Source organism: Garra rufa, chromosome 22, assembly GCF_049309525.1.
Source record: "Garra rufa chromosome 22, GarRuf1.0, whole genome shotgun sequence".
Taxonomy (NCBI): domain Eukaryota; kingdom Metazoa; phylum Chordata; class Actinopteri; order Cypriniformes; family Cyprinidae; genus Garra; species Garra rufa.
In genome coordinates this window covers 40,719,852-40,742,351 of record NC_133382.1, presented here as the reverse complement: position 1 = coordinate 40,742,351, position 22,500 = coordinate 40,719,852, and the positions used below count along the sequence as shown (strand labels likewise).

At 28.5% G+C, this 22,500-nt stretch overlaps 2 protein-coding genes across 2 annotated transcripts in view; both read right to left on the bottom strand.

Moving 5' to 3' along the window:
- Positions 1-10,139, bottom strand: part of LOC141297855 (zinc finger MIZ domain-containing protein 1-like) — a 35,636-nt gene extending 25,497 nt beyond the window's left edge. The window contains exons 1-3 of the mRNA XM_073828318.1: positions 10,051-10,139; positions 9,577-9,690; positions 5,119-5,224 (exon numbers count right to left, since the gene is read on the bottom strand). Coding sequence (XP_073684419.1) covers positions 5,119-5,224; positions 9,577-9,690; positions 10,051-10,119 — 289 coding nt within the window. The 5' untranslated portion in view covers positions 10,120-10,139. The remainder of the gene's footprint in view (positions 1-5,118; positions 5,225-9,576; positions 9,691-10,050) is intronic.
- Positions 10,140-16,301: 6,162 nt separating this feature from the next.
- The window catches only part of LOC141297560 (zinc finger MIZ domain-containing protein 1-like), a 46,110-nt gene continuing 39,911 nt past the window's right edge, over positions 16,302-22,500 (bottom strand). The window contains exon 6 of the mRNA XM_073827976.1: positions 16,302-16,390. Within this exon, the coding sequence (XP_073684077.1) occupies positions 16,302-16,390 (89 nt within the window). The remainder of the gene's footprint in view (positions 16,391-22,500) is intronic.

Sequence of the window (22,500 nt, the reverse complement as noted above, 5' to 3'; positions counted from 1 at the left end):
ATGATGATTTTAAAAAATTATTTGATTTTCAGCAACACATAAACCGCAGTTTGGGGAATCCTGCAGTAGAAAACACTGATGCATATGTAAAAATGTGTACAAATGTAATCCTCTGATTGACTGACAGCACAAATGCACGCAGCATCAGTGAAAACAGAGCCGCTCTCTGTCTGTCCGTCAGGATGATTCTCCGTAACACTCATAGAGTTACAGTAAGAAACATAAGCCTCGTCCTCTAGACAAGCGCTAAACTCTTTAAACGCCTCCACTTACTGCAGAAAACAGTGTGAGTGTTTTACATTCCATTAAACCAGAGACTGCTGTCCTTCATGCTTCAACTAGTTATAAACCATCAGTGGAGTCTGAGCCTGACAGAGACCTTTCATTTGATCTCTCATTTGACCTGAACCACGATAAAGCTGCAAACACACCCCCCCACATAAAGATGAAGAAAACACTCAAATCTAGAGTCACAGTACTGGATTTGAGCTTTTTTAAGAGAGCTGCTGTAAATGAAGGGTTAATGAGCGTCTCTATCCGCCGCAGGAGCAGCTGTAAAATTCCTGCTGTCTGCTGAAGCGAAAGCAATTAGGAGCGATTGATCCGCAGGGAAAACCACCAGTGAGATACAGACTCCAGCACTATATCAAAGACATAACTGAGGTTCTTGCAACTAAAACAGCTTTGAACAGCTGCAATAAGTATATAAAAATTCATTTAAAATTGTATATATATTTTTTTAAAACTATATTTAATTTTTTAATTAAATTTTACATTTTGCACATTTAATTTTAATATGATATATATATTTTTTTTTTCTCAAAAAATATTAAAAAGTTTTCTGTTTAATTTAATTGCATTTTTGTTTTTGTTTTTCTGAGCAAAAAATAAATATCACACATTTTTCCCTAATTTACAGAAGACGCCCACTAAAATGTCATTTAGTGTAACAATCTTGTCAGGCATATTTACAACAAAAATCAATTTATGACATATTAAACAACATAAATTTCACAATTATTTTCATGCACTTTTTATTCATTACATTAGGATTAATATAGACTTGCATTAAAGTTTAATTCACTTCTGTAAACCAATCAGTCCAAAATGTTCGCTTCAAAGACGCAAGTTTTTATATTGTAAAAACTTTGAACAGATAAAAATAAACATATAAAAATTAAAAAAAAATTGTATATATATATATATATATATTTTTTTTTAAATTACATTTTAATTTTTTTTATTATTCTTTTTAATTTTGTACATTTTATTTAAATTTTAATATGATTTATTTATGGAATCATGTAAGACTTGTGTGAAGATTGAAAGGGTTTTTTGTGATAATGACTATTACATGCACACACACACACACACACACACACACACACACACATATATATATATATATATATATATAATTATATATATATATATATATGTGTACAAATGTAAATAAAAAATAATTATAATAATTAACTTAATTTTTGTTGGGCTATATTCAATATTCACGATGATTTTATTGTGGAAAAAAATTAAACAACATAAATTTCACAATTATTTTCATACACTTTTTATTCATTACATTAGGATTAGTTTTGCATTTAGACTTGCATTAAAGTTTAATTCACTTCCGTAAATCAATCAGTCCAAAATGTTTGCTTTAAAGACGCAAGTTTTTATATTATAAACAGTTTGAACAGTTAAAAATAAATATATAAAAATTAACACAAAATTATATATATTTTGTAAATTATATTTTATTTTAATTTTGTACAATTTATTTTAATTTTAATATTATTAATTTCACAATTATTTTCATGCACTTTTTATTCTTTACATTAAGATTAGACTTGCATTATAGTTTAATTAAGTCCAAAATGTTTGCTTCAAAGAATCGATTCAAAACTCTAATTTAAAAACTAATCAAAAGATATCTTCACAAGTCTCTGCATGACATTTATTTTATACAGTAATGACTATATTCATATTTTATTCCTTAAATTCAACATTTTGAATTAAGTAGCTAACGTGGCTGTTGGACAAAAATGATTCTGAAATTATTCAGTGTTCTTAGAAATCCATCATTAATACTTTTTGGCTTCTTTTGGACCTATTTACATTATCAGAGCAAAATATCTGTTCATATTTTGTTTGAAATACAAGTTAGCTAATATTAATGAAGTTAATGAAGTAATGTGTTTAAGGCGAGAAGGTGAAGAGAGTAAAAAAAATAGTTATCATCTTACATACCCAGTTGAATGCAAATTATCCATTTTTTATTGAAATATGCAATAATTTGCATAAATTTCTAGTGCAAAAATCTAAACACTGGATGAAGTTTTACAATTCTTGTTTCATTTTTTTGACATTAGAGTTTTTACAAAGGGAATTTTGGGATTATGGGTCACGACATAATTCAGAAAAAACTTAGAACAGACAAGAAACACTTTTTTTTTTTTTTTGGGGGGGGAATAAAATATATAAAATCAAGCAAATTATATATAAACAAATCCCTCTGCAAAAACCTTCAGAAATAGTGTGTAAGTGCTACTGAAGTGTAGAAGAAAAAACTCATTTCGACAAAACAGACAGAAAAATCTGTATTGTAATTGAAATCTATTGACACAAATAGATCAAGTGCTATAAAAGAAACACTTAACAGTGTCTTTCGGGTGTTTTCTTTCCACTAGTCTGAAAAAACACTTTATGGAAAAGCAAAAAAGTCCAAAATCTCAAACGTTTTCTCATCACCTGCAACTTAACTCCTCCTTTGAAAACCAAACAACCATTTAAGATCTGTGTTAGTCAACTCTTTGTTAAATCCCATGGCTGCTGACATGAATATAGATTTAAGTGAAATGATTGTATTATGTGGTAAGAAAGAAACTAACACAGCCATCGAATATTTAACCACATTTGACCACAGAATGCCGCAACTGACCAATCAGAATCAAGTTTTCCGATAATCACGTACCGTGATCTCCAGGCTGGTCTTGATCATCAGGATTATAATGCAGGATAACACAGATCCATCCTCGTACTGTCAGACGTTCTCAGTGAACTGGAGAAGTGCATGAAAACCCCAAACACACACCCAGTCTAGACCGACATCAGACAGCTATAAACCTGAGTCTGTTTCTGGCATTGTTGACTCCTCTGAGGGAAGAATCGTTCTCAATGCCAAACAGGAATCTCTCCGACACAGAAAAACCTGTCTCCTATAAAATGCATGACCCACAAATTGTTTTATAATCCGCTTCCATCAACACAACCAGATAAAGTTCTTACTAAATATTTCAAAACAACTCCGAACACAAAATAGATGTTTAATTGGATGATTACAGATACTTAATTAGAATGAATTATTCTGTCTACACTTGAAGCGCCCACAGAAAACCACAATGTGACGCAAAATCAGCTGTTGAATACCTCATTTCCAGTTTTACTTCAGTATATAATTTATAGGCATGTCATACAAATTTCTTTTCTCAAATCTTATTTACAAACATAATATTTATGAAATAATTACACAGAATTTTATTCATTATATATGAAGTGTTGCATCACAAAACCATAAACAAAAAATATTTTTTTTTAAAGAGATGCGAACTAAAACTTAACATATAAAAAGTTTTTTTTTTATCAGCTACTGAAAAGGCAACATTTTTTCATTTTAATTTAGTTCAAATAAAATAAAATAAAATGACATTTACATTTATTTTAATTTTTTAAATAAAATAAAGATTTTTAATAAAATAAAAATTAAAAAAAAAGTAATGTTAAAGTTAAAATAAAATTAAATAGAATATTAAAAACTACAAATGTAAAAAAAAATAACTACTAAATGGCAAAAAGACAACAAAACTACAAAAACTTTCATTCTTGTATTTTTATTTTTTAATAAAACTTTTTAAATGTAGTTAAAATTAAAAATTTAAAAATAAAAACTGACTTAAATTCTAAAAACAATAAGAGTATCTTAATATAAAGTGTCTTAAATTACTTTGGGGAAAAAATAGTTACTTGAAATGAAAACAAATGTTAACTGAAACTTAATATAATACAAAAATGTTTTATTCAGCTAGCTGACAAGGCAACTTTTTTATTTTAATTTAGTTCAAATAAAATCACATTACATTAAATTTTTATTTAATTGTCAAATAAAATATTTTTTAATTATATATATATATATATATATATATATATATATATATATAAAATGTTAAAGTTAAACTACATAAACAAATATAAAAAACTACTAAATGACAAAAAAAAAATTACTAAAATTTATTTATTTTTGAATAATACTTTATGTTGTTAAAATGAAAATGGAAAAAAATAAAATAAAAAAAAAATTTAAATTATTTATTATTTTAATTATACATTTATTAAAACTAGAATACTTTGGAAGATAATTTTTTTTTTCACTTGAAATTAAAAAAAATGTAACGGAAGCTAAATATAATACAATTTGTTTTTATTTCAGCTAGTTGACAAGACAACATTTTTTTATTTTAATTTAGTTGTTAAATAAAAAAATAAAAAAATATTATATATATATATTTAAAAAATGTTAAAGTAAAAAAAAATGATTGAAAACTACATAAATATTCAAAATTTAATTATTTTGTTTTTAAAATGCAAATAGAAACTAAATATAATACAAAAACTTTATTTCAGCTAGTTTAATTTAGTTAAAATAAAATCCGATTACATTACATTTTAATTTAATTGTTAAATAAAATATATATATTTTTAAAATAAAAAAATATTTAACACAAATATTTAACATAATTTTAAAATAAATGTTAAAGATAAAATAAAAAATACTAAAAGCAACTAATAAACAAATATAAAACAAATTCTAAATGACAAAAAGACAACACAACTACTAAAACTTTCTTTCATTTTTATTTTTTAACAATACTTAAATTTGGAAGATAAAATATGTTCTGACTCAAAGAAAGACTATGATGTGTTATGTGTCTTTGTGAGGAATTGATGTAGTAAAGAGTTGAGCAGCAAGTCCAAAAGCACAATTTCAGCTCATATGAAAGGATTCTCAGAAAGGTCTCAGAAAGGATGTTGAGACAATCTTAGAAGATGATGGAGTCTCACCTGCTGATTTGGGGGTGAATTTGTCCCTGTTTGCAGCACAAACGGCCAGCAACCGATACCCCAGATCCATATCAAAGCCCTGCTGACCCGCGACACGACTCACCACCTGACACACAGACACACAAATAATATTCAAACTAGGGTTGCATCGATCCGACACTCTGGATTGGTATCGATGCCGATCCAAGCTTTTTGAATGGATCGGATATCGGTGATGCGTGTTCAGTTATTTATATCTGTAATATTTCTGTTGTCAAAATGTTATTTTTAAAACATTAATCTTAATATGAATTTATGAATTTGATTACACTCATGTAGTGTTGTCACGATACTGGAATTTCTAACTTCGATACGATACCTTGAAAAATATCGATATTCGATACTATTTTCGATACCACAGAGAAAAAAACTGCCACAATATTAAGGTGGTAAGTTTCTTTTTTTAATTTAAAGATATAGTCTAGAACATGACAATGAGGTATATGCATATGTACACTGCTACAGCCCTGTTCAGCTTCTTAGCTTCATTTGAGTTTGTTTCATACTTTATTTGCTGTTCAAATATAACTGGTAGTGTAGGTCGTAAACTTTTTTTTTTTTTCTCTAGACCACACTTTTAAAATTAACTGAACTGATCTAACTAATCTTAGAACTTAAGTTAATGGTAAAAGATATTTGTTAACATTAGTTAACATGAATAAACAATGAAAAATACTTCCAAAACATTTATTAATCTTAGTTAATTTAAAGTTAGTAGTTAAAGTTAGTTTAAAGTATAATTGACTACTACATCATTAACTAATTAAAATCCAAAGTTATATCTGTTAATATTTTTTATTGGACCAGAGCTAACATGATCCGTTGTGTTTTTATTACCTACCGTTATCAAAGATTCAAATATTCTGTAACAAATGCATTGCTCATCGTTCATAAATGCTAGTTAATACATTAACATTATTTGAGGAACAGATTTTAATGCCGGATTCATAATCAATGAAACACGCAAGCAAACATGCGTGCATCACACACAAAAACAATGCTCTGGATAGACATTTAGACAAATTGCAGAATTTAAGTAATGATTTGTTTTAAATAAAGTTAAATAAGCGCAGTTAATTTACATTTGACCGCAGTTAAAGTATTTACTCGTCTAAGATTCCTCAATCTGATTATATTAACGAACTACGGTAAAAAATGGGACAACAATCATATTAGCAACAATAGGCAATCTTATTTAATGATTCAGATGATAATGTTAAAATGAGCACAGTTCTTTTTTATATAGACTCGGGTGTCTGTCTTTCAGGTGCTTTGCGAAATTAGTGGTGTTAGCGCCTTTTGTTAGCACAGCTCTGTAGCAACTCTTACATATTGGCTTGCTTGTGTACTTCGGCTTTCCATGTTCATTATCCGAAATATTTCCAGATAGCACTCCTGCTGTGTTCTTTATCAAACTAAAGCCGGTCGCGGGGCACCGCACCCGCCTTTCTATTCACTTCACTTGAATGAGAAGAGACAGGCACTGCGGTCACGCGTCTTTGTGGAGAAGTGAAAGTGACAGCTCGGCTAGTATCGATACTTCGGGAAATTAGTATTGGTATCGTTCAGATATTTCAGTATCGATATTTATCGAAATATCGACATTTTTGACAACACTACACTCATGCATGCTTTTTTCACCCTTTTTTATCCAACAATGTGCAAGCAGATTTGGCATTTCTTGCTTTACCTAAAACAAATACTGTAGATCTTAATGACAAAGTGAACTGTATACATTCTTTAGTTTTGAAGGTAAAATACCCCCACTGATATCGGCCTGGTATCGGTATCGGCCGATACTCAGAATTTTTGGTATCGGATCGGATCGCTTTTGAAAAAATGGTATCGTTGCATCCCTAATTCAAACATCACTGAAGTCTCAGCATTCATGCATGCATTGTCATAGTGAAATTTGACTGGGATGCTGCGGTTTTGGGGTTTGCTGGGAATAAAATCTCTGTCCTGATTTGCAAACCCTCGTCAGGTCGGCCCACGTTAAACAGCACCACACCCTGAGGCCTGAAACACAGACGTGCAGGAAGCAATCTTTCATATCTGCGTCTTAATTACAGTTAAACACACATCATGTGTGTCTAAAGCGCCTAATTAAACATCTGAGGGAGGTTTGGGTTAGCCCGCTTTCCACATTTTTCTTAAACGCAGCTCAGATCGGCACGCGAGAGAAAGGACGTTCTGCTCTTTCTCTGCTTTAGAATAAAACTGTCACAAAGCTACAAACTTTAAGCTGACAGAATAAAATACAGCATAATGTAAATAGAACCAAAAAAGCAGGATCAAATGGATTACGATACAACAAAACAGAATTGTTTAAAATAAATATAAATAAAAAAAATTAAATTATTTAAAAATAATAAAATGATAAATGTGTAAATAAAATCAGAAATTATATAAAAAAAATTAATAGAATGAATATAATAAATGTAATGCATAATGAAAAAAGCACAACAGAATAGACAATAGAAGACAGCAAAAAAGAATGAAATAAAATTAAATAAATTAAAGCTCAACGAAATAGAAGAGTAGAAAAGAATAGAATTAAATAAAAATAATAAATTGGATAAAATAAAATAAAATAAAATTTTATAGAATAAAGCACAATAGAACAGAACAGAAAGACTACAACAGATCAAATTAATAGAATCAAATTAATAGAATATAACAAATTGGATGCAAAGATAAAGAAAAAACTAAATAGAATAAATAAAAGCAGAGAACAAACATAAAGACAGACATAAAAAAGACAAATAAAATAAAATAAAAATAACAAACCAAAGTGCCATATGAAATGTAATAAATTAGAGCAGAACAGAATAAAAATAAAATAGACATAAAAAATAAAAGCCCAATGTAAAAGAAGAGTACAATAGAAAAGATTTTAACGGCTAATAAAATAAAAAATTGTATAGATTAAAGGACAAGAAGAATAGAAGAGAAGAATAAAATAGAAGAGAGCAGAATTAAAAAAGGAGAATCTAATGGGTTACAATACAACAGAACAGAATTGTTTCAAATAAAATCCTAAATAAAAAAAAATAATATTAATAAAATGAATATAATAATTGTAATGCAGAAAGTAAAAAGCACAACAGAATACAGCAGAAAATAATTAAATAAAATGTAATAAATGAAAGCACAACAAAATAGAAGAGTAAATCAGAATAGATCACAATAGAATTAAATAAAAATAATAAATTGGAGGAGAATAGAAGATTGTACAGAATAAAGCACAATAATATATAGAATAGAAAGACTACAACAGATTAAATTTATAGAATATAACAAATTAGATCCAAGAAATAAAAAATTAATAGAATAAATAAAAGCACAGAACAGAATAGAATAGTAGAATTGAGCAGAGCAGAGTAAAATAAAAAAAATAAAAAAATTAAAGCACAATATAAATTAGCAGAATAGAATAGAATATATAAATGCCCAATGTAACAGAAGAGTACAATAGAAAAGATTTTAATAAACAGAGCTGAACAGAGTAGAATAAAATAAAAAATTCATTGGAAAACGGTATAGATCAAAGCACAAGAATAGAAGAGCAGAATAAAATAGACAGAAAAAATAGAGCAAAATAGATTAGAATAAAATTATATAGAGTAAAGCACAATGGAATAGAAGGGTACAATAGAACAGATTTCAATATAATAGCAGACCAGAATAAAAAACTATTTAAAAAAATAAAAAATAAAACAAAATAATATATAATAAACCTGTAAAATGTAATATGATCTTATTATTGTGATATTATAGTATATTATATTTTATTTTATTTTTTTGAAAAATTACATTTATGTATGGTTTGTTAGGATAAGACAATATGAAAACTATGATAACTATATAAAATAATCTGGAATCTGAGGGTGCAAAACAAATCAAAATATTGAAAAAATCGCCTTTAAAGTTGTCCAAATGAAGTTCTTAGCAATGTATATTACTAAATCAGATCAAAAATTAAGTTGTGATATATTTATGGTAGGACATTTACAAAATATCTTCATGGAATCTATATATATATATATATATATATATATATATATATATATATATATATATTTACAACTAAATTAAAAGAAAAATATCTTCATGGAACATGATTTTTACTTATTATCCTAATGATTTTTGGCACAAAAGAAAAATATATATAAGTATAATTTCGAACCATACAATGTATTGTCGGCTATTGCTACAAATATACCCATACTACTAAGAGTGGTTTTGTGGTCCGGGGTTACTAATATTATATTATATTATATTATATTGAGAATTTAATGTTATGTAACTGGAGACAGATGGCAATCTTTAGGTTTGACCCATTTTTCAAATAACCAACATGATGAATGCTGATTGCTGATTGGTTAAGTGACTGAAACTGATTGATGTTGACCTCACCGTTAGGCATCCCATCAGGCTTTGCTCAAAGGGCCGCTGAAACGCTCGTGGATCTCCACACCAGTCCAACAGCTCCGTCGCCGCCGTCTGGAAGTTTGCTGGATTTTGGAGGTGCTGATAAAAAAATAAAAATAAATCATACACAAGCATAAACATAAAAGTTTATTTGGCTTTAATGCAAGTTTACGGATTTGAGGTGTGGATGTGTGAAAGGCCCTTGAAATGCAAAAATATTCATCAGTAAACTACAGGAAATGCTGTATATTGTTCTTCACAGTCTAATTGTATGAAGAGTTCAACCACAGCCCGTCTGCTCTCCAGCAGTGTCCTGTAGGGGGCGTCACAGCTTATAAATCTATTAATACACACTCAGAAGAGAGTGACAACCTTATTTAACTGGCCAATGATACGAGACGAGACAAGATCCTAAAGGTGTTTTTAAGTTCTTATGACTGTAGAAATGTTTTGTCTCACCTGTTTGATGCAGTGGAGCCGGTCGTTGGTTTGCTGGATGTGTCTGTCCATGGACGGGAGAGAATTCATCCTGCTGGCCCGTCTCTGACCCTACCACCCGGCCATCCAACACTCACACCCTGTAGAACAAACAGCATTTAGACACACCGCTAGATTCAGTGATCAGATGCATGATTTTCACCTGCTGGACCACAAAATAGATTAATCATAAGCCATATTTAAAAATAAGATCATCACATTTGACTTTTTTCATGTCAGACAGGAAGAAACGACCTAGCAACCAACCAGAACACCCTAACTACTACCTTACAACAACCACAATTTTTTTTTTAAAGATTTGTATAAATTAGTGATGCACCAAAATTAATTTTCAACAGTATTGCATCTAGTTGTCTAGGCAACATTTTTCATTTTCGTTTAGTTCAACTTAAAGCAATAAAATAATGGAATTCTGACTTTTTTCTCAGAACTGTGAGATATAAACATACAGTTTTGAGTTTTAAAGTCAGATTTATGGGATATAAACTCTTAATTGCGAGAAATAAGGTCAGAATTGCGAACTCGCAATTCTGACTTTTTTTCTTGCAATTGCAAGTTTATATCACAATTCTGACCTCATTTCTCAGAATTGCGAGTTTATATCTCGGAATTCTGACTTTATAACTTGCAATTGCGAGTTTATATCGTGCAATTTTGACTTTATAATTCGCGATTGCAACTTTATTTCTCAGAATTGCAAGTTTATATTGCGCAAATCTTACTTTATAACTCGCAATTTCGAGTTTGCATCTTGCAATTCTGATTTTTTTTCTCAGAACTGAGAGATATAAATGCACAATCGTGGGTTATAAAGTCAGAATTGCAGGATATAAACTCGTAATTGCGAGAAATAAAGTCAGAATTCTGATTTCTGACTTTTTTCTTGCAATTGCGACTTTGTATCTCGCAATTTTGACTTTTTCCTTAGAATTGTGAGAAATAAACTTGCAATTGCGAGTTAAAAAGTTCAGTTCTGAGAAGAAAAAATGACTATGTTCACAGAATTGTGAGTTTATATCTCACAATTCTGACTTAATAACTTGCAATTGTGACTTTATTTCTCAGATTGCAAATATATATCTTACAATTGTGACATAACTCACAATTGTGAGTTTATATCTTAATTCTGACTTAATTTCTCAGAATTGCAAGTTTATATTGCAACTTTATTTCTCAGAATTGCAAGTTTGTATTTCACAATTCTGACTTTATAACGTGCAATTGTGAGCCTATATCATGCAATTCTGACTTTGTAACTCACAACTGTGAGTTTATATCACACAATTGCGACTTTATTTCTTAGAATTGCACATTTTTATCTCAGAATTCTGACTTTATAACTTGCAACTACAAGTTTATATCGTGCAATTCTGACTTTGAAAACTCACAATTGTGAGTTTATATCACGCAACTGCGACTTTATTTCTTAGAATTGCACGTTTATATCACACAATTCTGACTTTATTTCTCAGAATTGCGAGTTTTTCTCACACAATAATGTCTGTAACTCACATTTGCAAGTTTATATCATGCAATTCTGACTTTATTTCTCAGAATTGCGAGTTTATATCTTACAATTATGACTTTATAACTTGCAATTGTGAGTTCATGTTTCACAATTCTGAGAAAAAAAAGTGAGAATTGTGAGATAACAGGTTGCAGGAACCTTCCATAAAAAAACGGGCTTCCATAAAAACTGAATAAAATAAAAATAAAAATGAATAAAAATTTACAGATTTCAAAGAAATCGAAAACTAACAAAAACAACAAAAACACAATGTTAGCAAAACTAAAGTGAAACAACGTTCAAAATGTTTAAATAAAATCAAATTCAAAAATCAATTCAGAATATTTACAAAACTATAATTGGGTATCTACTTTAAAATACCACTGGTAAAATTATAATGAATATTTACTATAGTGCATATATTATTTACAGAACATAAATCAGTGTGTGTGTTTGAGCAGCAAGTATTTCTGCTGTAAAATAATGAAATCAGGTTGGAATATGAGAGCCGATGCCATAATCACATGATATTACAGCAGCGTGTCCCGTTTACATCATCCGTCTCTGAGTGATATTAATAGTGTGAATGAACAGTATATGTGCCACTGCAGACAGTCAGACTGAAGCATCCCAGAATGCACCAGCAGGAGTTTGGCAAACATGCGGGATCCCTCGCACACTCGCAACTATCAGACTGCGGGCTGTAGCGGCTGGAACACTTGCGTAACTAACAGACGATGTGCTGAGACAGGCCACATCACACACACACACACAGAAACATTGCTGGCACAGACTAAAGGATGATTGGAAATGTGTTGAGAAGCAGAGGGAGTGTTTCCTGCTGTTTAGTGAACGTCAGTAACCCTCAAAGATCACAGGACTCTCGTTTGTGTTACATCACTGAGTAACAAGACGATATGTCAGACCAGACGCACACTTAAGCTCCAGATGTCTGACACTCACACACGCTGGATTAAGACTTCAACAACCAGGAAAAATCACTGAGCGTCATAACTGAAATGAAAAAAACCAAGCTAAAAAATATAAAGACAACAAATGGAGGAAACAAATAAACCTGTGTATAGATTTCTGCAGAACTAGCATAACTAACAGAAATCAGCATGAAATACATACGGAAGAGTGAGTGTATCCTGAGTGTATACTATATACTGTACTGAGTGTTTATACATTGTACTAATGAGTAGCATATTCTTATACAGTCATATTGGACGATTTACTTATTTATACACTACTATACAATTTCCATATTCGTTTAGCATGTTCATATACCATCATTCTGAATGAATATCATATTTATAGCATCACATTCGACAATTTTCATATTCATTTACCATCACGCTTAGCAATTACCATATTCATACACCATCATACTGGACAATTTCCATATTCATTCCTTGTCTACCACCATACTGAACCATATTCATACACCATTATTCTGAATGATTACCATATTCATACACCATCATACTGGACAATTTCCATATTCATTCTTTGTCTACCACCATACTGTACCATATTCATACACCATTATTCTGAATGATTACTATATTCCAAACGTATATACCATCATACAGAACTTTATTCATACACCATCATGCTGGATGATTTCCATATTCATACACCATCATATACCACCACGGTGGATGACTACAATATTCATATACCATCACGCTAAACGCTCCTTATACCCCACCATACTGACCCATATTCATACACCATCACACTGAATGATTATCATATTCATATACCGTCATACTGAACCATATTCATACACCATCATATTGGAAAACTACCTTTTTCGTACTCTATCACGTTGGATGATTACAATATTCATACACCATCATGCAGGACGATTTTGACACCATCATACTGCATGATTATTATATTCATACACCATTATACTGAACCACATTCCTACACCATCATACTGGACCATTTCCATATTCAATCACCATACACCATATTAACCCATATTCATATAGCATCATGCTGGATTATTTCCATATTCATTACACAATCACACTGGATGATTACCATACTCATACACCATCATACAGGATGGATCATAAATTTCCATATTTATTTACCATTACACTGGGAGATTATCACATTCATAATGAACGATTACTATATTCATACACCATACACTATCATACTGAATCATATTCATTCATACACTATCATACTGAATCATAGTCATACACCATCATACTGAACCATATTCATACACCATCATACTGGACAATTTCCATATTCATACACCATACACCATCATACTGAACCATTTTCATAAACCATCATGTAGCTAGATGATTTCAACTTTCATACAGCATCATGTTCAGACACCAACACATTGGATGCTTACCATATTCATACACCATCATGCTGAACCATTACCATAATCATTTATTAGGCCTATATACCATCATACTGAACCATGTTCATACACCATCACGTTCAATGATTACCGTATTTATACACCATCATACAGGACGATTACCACATTCATAACACCAAAACTGGTTATATTTATCTTTACACCATCATACTGAACCATATACATGCACCACCATGCTGGATGATTCCAATATTCATACAGCATCATATTCATACACCATCATGCTTAACCCTCTGGGCCTCTTCGGTCATTTTTGACCGAAAAATTTTATGTTTTGAATTTTTAAAAATCGTAGCTTCATCAGAATGAGATGACGCTTGGTGACTTTTGTTGCATTAGCTATGTGAGTACAAAAAAAAATCAGTGACATGATTCGGATATGTTAAAGGGTCAAAAAAAAAATAGTCACACTTGGCTCCTTCGCGGTCAGAAATGACCGACATAGGAAATGAATGGGAAATACGAAAAAATGTGATAATTCAGATAATCTTTTGGTAATACAAGCTACAAATGAGCAACTGTGCTGAAAAGAAGTGTTCAGCAAGCAAGGACTGACACTCTAAAATAACAAAAGTACAGAACTGACACACACACGCACACACACGCGCGCACACACACACACAGACACACACACAGACACACAGAAATAAGCAGAAAAATGCAAAACCTGATATTTATCCAATCAAAAAAATATCTAAACCTTGCCAAAATTTATCTTTTAGAATGTCTGAATATATTTCTAAATGCAAAGCCTAATAAAATGAAGAAACAGTAAAAAGAAAAAAAACAATAGGAATCCCAAAGCCCCTGTATATATGTATATAGGGAGACACAGGAGTTTACATGGCATTACACAAGTTTTTATTTTTTATGCCACTAGATGGTGCAATTTTCACTTTAAAAAAATGGATTTTAAATGCTTTTACTCTATTTTAATGTGAAATGTTGTATTTTTTGAAAAATAATAAATACATAATTAATTAAAAAATATAATATAAAATATAATTCTACTGGGAAAAAATTGCTCATTAAAACTGTATAAATATTGCATAGATTCATAAAAAATGCTCAAAATTCTAAATAATAATTACAAAATATTATTGAACAAAAATATATTTAATTGATTTTCCTGAAGAAAAAAAAAAGTTACTTTTTAAGGCTTCGGTCACTTTTGACCGCGAGGGAGCCAAGTGTGACCCCTTAATGAGGAGGCCCAGAGCACCATCATAAGATTTTCATATTCATAAGCTATATTCATACACCATCATTTTGAATGATTATTATATTCATACATCATCACACTGAACAATTACAATATTCCATATTTATATACCATCATACTGAACCATATTTGTGACCCTGGACCACAAAACCAGTCTTAAGTCGCTGGGGTATGTTTGTAGCAATAGCCAAAAATACATTGCATGGGTCAAAATTATTGATTTTTCTTTTATGCCAAAAATCATTAGGAAATTAAGTAAAGATCATGTTCCATGAAGATTTTTTGTAAAATTCCTACTGTAAATGTATCAAAATGTAATTTTTGATTAGTAATATGCATTGTTAAGAACCTAATTTGGACAACTTTAAAGGTGATTTTCTCAGTATTTTGATTTTCAAACAGATGTATCTCGGCCAAATATTGTCCTATCCTAACAAACCATACATCAATAGAAAGCTTATTTACTGAGCTTTCATATTATATATACATCTCAGTTTTGTAAAATTTAACCTTATGACTGGTTTTGTGGTCCAGGGTCACATTTATACACCATCATACTAGACAACTACAATATTCCTACACCATCATGCAACTGGATGATTTCCATATTCATACACCATCATACTGTGTGATTACACCATCATACACCATCGTAATTATACACCATCATGTTGGACGATTTCCATATTCATACATTATCATACTGAACAATATATATATTGAAGAATTACCACATTAATACACCATCACATTGAGTGATTGCTATATTTATACATCATCATACACCGTGTTTATACACCATCACACTGGACCATATCCACATCCATGTCATTAAGTTTTTGGGTCTTTTGTCCCGTCCTGTAAACCTCCTTTGATTAGGGTTTGTTAATAATCACTGACGCAGATCAGAAGGAGATTCTCAGACAGTGTGTTTCCACCACCAACAAACAAACACATGTAAAAGAAAGTTGTAGCTAACCATCATTACGCACGCTTTTGTGACTAATGTGTCAGTGAATCACGCTACCGCCGCAGTAGTGTTTAGTAAGCGTGGTCTGAAATATTCATTCAGTAGTGCGTCTGAAAGCGCTCATAACTGAACGTTTCCCTCTGTGACTCTGATTCAGATCAGCCTCAGGAAATGAGGCCTTTCCTGTCAGAGGAAGAGAGAGAGAGTTTTACAGGCTCAGACAGGAACTGGTGCAGGGAGGAACACGGACATCTGAACCGTCAACTGCATCTTCACATCTACCAATGTTATTGTGGTTCAACTTTAGTTTTCGGCCATTTTTGCTGAATTTAACAGCTTGTGCATGTCTCTTTTATTCTTGCTACCTCCTGCAGATGTCATGATAATATTGTGATGAAGTCATCGCTCATGCAAATAATGCAATAAAAACAAAGCTATTTACGTCTATATTCTGACTTTTTGCAGGTTTTATGAAGGTCAATTTAAGACCAAGTAAAGAAAATTGAAGGAATACCTTAAATGGAATTTAATATGCCAATATGGTCTTTAAATGTAAATGTCTTGTAAAGTTTAAAAATACAACTTCCAGGAGATATTAGTAACTTTTTATTTTATTTTACAAAATAAGCTCTCCTTCCAACCACGAGACTTTGGAAATAACTTTTACTGTACCTTCTGATCACACTGCAAAAACGTGATGCTCTTCTTCAGAATTTTTTGTCTTGTTTTCCAGTTCAAATGTCTAAGTGTCTAAATGACTTGGGCAGCAAAATGACATAAAATAATAAAACAATGATGAAAAGTATTTAAATGAAGTGCGTTTTATTATAAAAGAATAGATATCTGCCAATGCGCTCAGAAAGATGAATTCAAAGTGAAAACACATTTTCATTCCCCACTGACAGATATTTGTTCTTATTTTAACCATAAATTTTGTTTAATTTCTCGGAAAACAGTAAATGTGTCTTGATTTAAGAATGTTTAGATATTTGTATTTGAAAATAAGTAAAAAATACTGAGGATTTATCTATACAATTATGTAGATTTATATATTTAAATATGTATATATTAATAGTTATTTTATTATATTTACATTTTTAATTTTACGGTTTCAATATTTAAAAAAAATCAATATTTGAGCATTTATATTTAAAAAAAAATATTATATGAAACATCTCTGTTAAATGTATAAATATTTAATATTATAAATGTATATTTAAATGGTAATATTTATATATAAATAAGATTTTATACACACATGAAAAAATACAAATATTTATCTGTGTATCTACCTAACTATTGTTATGAATATGTAGAATTATATATTTAAATATGTATATATTTATAGTTATTTAATTATATTTAAAAAATGATAATTTCCCGGAAAACAGGACTTCATATGTTCATTTTGTGTCTCAAGTAAATGTGTCTTGATTTAAGAATGTTTAGATATTTGTATTTGAAAATAAGTAAAAAACACTGAGGATTTATCTATATAACCCTAACCCTAAATATGTAGATTTATATATTTAAATATGTATATATTAATAGTTATTATATTTAATTTTTACATTTTACATTTTCAATTTCAAAATCAATAGTTGAGCATTTATATGTGAATAAATATTATATGAAACATCTCTGCTAGTGCTAAATGTATAAATATTAACTATATAAATGGATATTTAAAATGTAATATTATATATAAATATTATTTTATACACACGTTTCATGTGTGTGTATAAAATCATATTTGTATATAAATATTACAAATATATCTATTTATAGTTATTTAATTATATTTAAAAAAATATTTCGTTTAATTTCTCGGAAAACAGGACTTCATTTGTTCATTTTACTTCTCACGTAAATGTGTCTTGATTTCAAATTCGTTCGATATTTGTATTTAAAAATAAGTAAAAAAATACTGAGTGTGATGTAATTATTTTTGCAGTGCATGCAACATTTAATCCAATGATTTTGTTGAATTTAAGACTTTCTGCTCTGATTTCAGACAGTTTCAGGCCTTAATTTGTGGAAGGATGAATTAAGACTTTTAAGACCCGCAGAAAAAAATAACTGCATTTCAGAGTGAAACAGGATATTCAACAAATGTAGGTCAGTACTTCATTTTCTCCATGGAAAAAAGTATCGACATAAAAGGTGGTTTAAAAAATGTGCTAAAAATGGAAAGTTCAGAAATTATAACAGATCTTTTCTTACAAGACCAGGAACATGTAATTCTGATTTGATGCTGATGTTAACCTAAACGAGCTCATAACTCAGAGATAAAGCCGGTCGTCACTGCTGCTCACAATAGTCAGTGTTCACACACTCAACAATACGGCTCTGTTCGGAGCGCCTCGTTAACACACACAGTCTATTATAGCAGCTAATATACATCAGCAGCTGCAGACGCACACATTCATGAGTCATGTGTCAACACACGCAAACAAACACACACAAGCCGTGTGTTGCAATATATGAGCATGACTCAGTGGACTCTTTTGATCTTTATACATTTTCCGTATTTTTCTTTTGCATTGTTTTAAAAATAAAAATACAGCTGATAGATGGTTTTTCATTGTTTAATAATACTTCGCATTATTTTCCGAAGTGGGTGTTTTTATGCAGGTTACAGTCTGAAATCAACAACCAGACTTTGTTAACAAAGGAGTCTGTTCATGCAACAATGTGCATTACGTTTGCACCTTTGTGAAGTATTTGGAACAAACGTGTTCTGACTTCTATTCGGCTAAAACAAAGGTGCGTTTATATCCACATCACTCCTCTGATGAGTGTTTTCTCATGCGGACTTTAAGAACTAAATGCATTTTTTGAGAAAACATCAAACACTCAAGACGGCTGGATTTTTACCTGTGTATATATTTCATGTCCATTTAGTTCCTTTTGCAAAAAATCATTTTAAAATCATGTTTTTTTATTGTGCATTACAATTAATCTCAATCAAAGTGCAATTGGGTTATTTTGATATAAAGTAAAAATAACTAAAAAATAAAAACAACTAACACAATAAAACGCAATGATGATAACATAATAAAAACATGTTTTTTGAAAATTAAAAAACGGAATTATCTGTTTTTACAAACAAAGTCTTCATATGTATACATTTATAGTTATTTAATTATATTTAAAAATAATATACTTAAATTTATATATTACATTTTCTATTTAAATATCAATATTTACATATTTACAATATATATTAATAAATATCATATTAAACATCTCTGCTTAATGTATAAATATAAAAAAAAATATATATATATATATATATATATATATATATATATATATATAAATAATATTTTAATATTAATATTTATTATTAATATATACATATATGATTTTATACACACACATATAAATATAAAATAAAAAATACAAATCTATCTATATAAATATGTAGATTTATATGTATTTAAGTACGTATATATTTTTTGTTATTTTATTATATTAAAAAGTTTTATACTTAATTTATATAATTACATTTCCAATTTAAAAAACAATATTTGTGTATTTATATATAAATAAATATTATATTAAACATCTCTGCTAAATGTATAAATATTTAATATATACATTTATATTTAAATAATAACATTTATACATAAATATTATTTTATACACACACATATACATATAAATATTTTAAATATAGATATATTATAAATAAAATACAAATCTATCTGTCTATTTATATAAATATGTAGATTTATATATTTAAATATGTATATATTAAGTTATATTATATTTACTTTTTTATACTTAAAATATACTTTTTATACAAAAAAATTAAATAATTACATTTTTATATTTGAGTATTTATATATAAATAAATATATTAAATCTCTGCTTAATGTATAAATATTTAATATATATTTAATATCTATCTATATGAATATATTTAAATATGTATATATTTATAGTTATTTTAAGTATAATAAAGTTTTTATAATTAAATGTTTATATAATTAAATTTCAATTTAAATATCAATATTTGCACATTTATATATACATAAATAAATATTATATTATATTAATCATCTCTGCTAAATGTATAAATATTTAATATAAATGTACATTTAAACCATAAAACTTATATATATTATATACACACACATATATAAATATTAAAAAATGCAAATATATCTATTTATTAATATGTAGATTTGTATATTTAAATATGTATATATTTAGTTATATAATTATATTTAACATGTTTAATACTTAAAAAATGTATATACTTACATTATATATAAATACATAATATATTAATTTAAACATATTTGCTAAATGTATAAATATTCAACATTTTACTTTATATTTAAATGTTAAATCTATATATAAATATGAATTTATGCACACACACACAAAAAAATTATTGTTTCTATTTATCTATCTTATTTATTTAATCTAAACTAAGACTGAATTCTTACCTGCGTATGTTCTGCGTCCACAGGACCGAACAGGAAAATGCTACGAATCCATCAGTTGCTCATCTGACCTGAAAGAAAACACCAAGTAATCAGCTACAGCCACAATGCAAACTCATTTTTTTATGACATTATGATGGTTCTGCATTGCATTGGCATTGTACTACAAAATACTGCAAAATGACAATAAAGTTGAATCAATCCAGTCTAATATTTGTATTCAGTATTTTAAATATTCATGCATATTCACACTGACAGTTTTTGCTTTTTAATGACTTCTTTTTAATGACAACTCTGACGTCTCAATAAAGAATACACACAATGATGAGAATGGATTTGGTCCAAATGACGTATTTGAGTCAGGAGCCTAGGTAGACAGAACAGTAGGTTTCGTAACAAAAGCAAGATCATCATTATGAAACATTACAGTAACGATTTATTAATCTGATGAACAGTGAAGCAGACAGAGCGGATCAGTCCTTACACGTCCAAACAAACACCGCGTACATCAGACAGAAATCAGGGCTAAATTCATCTGGGCGAGAGTGATTTTCCAGTCGAAGATGCTGGATGTGAGCCGGTGTCTGACTGTTATTTTTAGAGCGTCTTGGAGACAGCGTTTAAGGACAGCCGTTGACTGCGCTCCTCTGACCCTCCGCTCACCCTCAACACATCACTGATGATTTATTACATCCTTCACTCTCACGCTCTTATATGTGCCACATCTCACACACAACCAGCACTTCATGACCATATATATATATATATATATATATATATATATATATATATATATATATATATATATAAATATACATACACATATACACACACACACACACACACACACACACACACACACACACACACACACATAAAGATTCGAATTTATACACCCATATCAATATTAGAAATATTTATTAATTATTATTAATATGCAATTTTTAATATTGTTTCTACTTAAATTAAAAAGTATTAAAATGTATTTAATTTAAATCTAAATATTTACAGATTTGTATATAAATATATTGAACATTTCTTCTAAACGCATAAATGTTTAATATATTTACTTATATGCAAATATGTAAATAAATATATATATTATATATAAAATATATAAGTTGTTTATTTCTACCTATTTATCTGTATATGCTCTATATAATATATAGTTATTAAAATATATAAAAAATTATATTTACAAATCAATGAAAATTTTAAATAAAAATATATATATATATATATATATATATATATATATATAAATAAATATAAAAATGTGTGTGTACGCAATATGTAAATATAAATAAATATGAATAATAAATGTATTTATCTACCTATATATATATATATATATAAAATAAAAAATGACAAATATATTATTAATTAATATGAAAATATATTTGTTATATTATTTCTATTTAAATTACAAATCTAAATATTTACATTTGTATATAAATAAATCTATTAAACATTTCTGCTAAATGCATAAATAAATATTATAAATAAATAAATATTGTAAATATATATATACACATATAAATACAAATTTCAAATATATATAAATTCTTTATTTCTACCTTTTTATCTGTATATATTCTATATAATAAATAGTTATTCAAATATATAGTACTTTTATATATTAAAAATTATATTTCAATTGAAAATAAATTAACATTTTAAATAATAAATAAAATAAAAAAATTATACATATATATGTGTGTGTGTGTGTGTGTGTGTGTGTGTAATATATTTATGTATCTAAATGTAAATAAATATGAATAAGAAATTTATTTATCTACCTATAAATAAATATATATAATATATATATATATATAT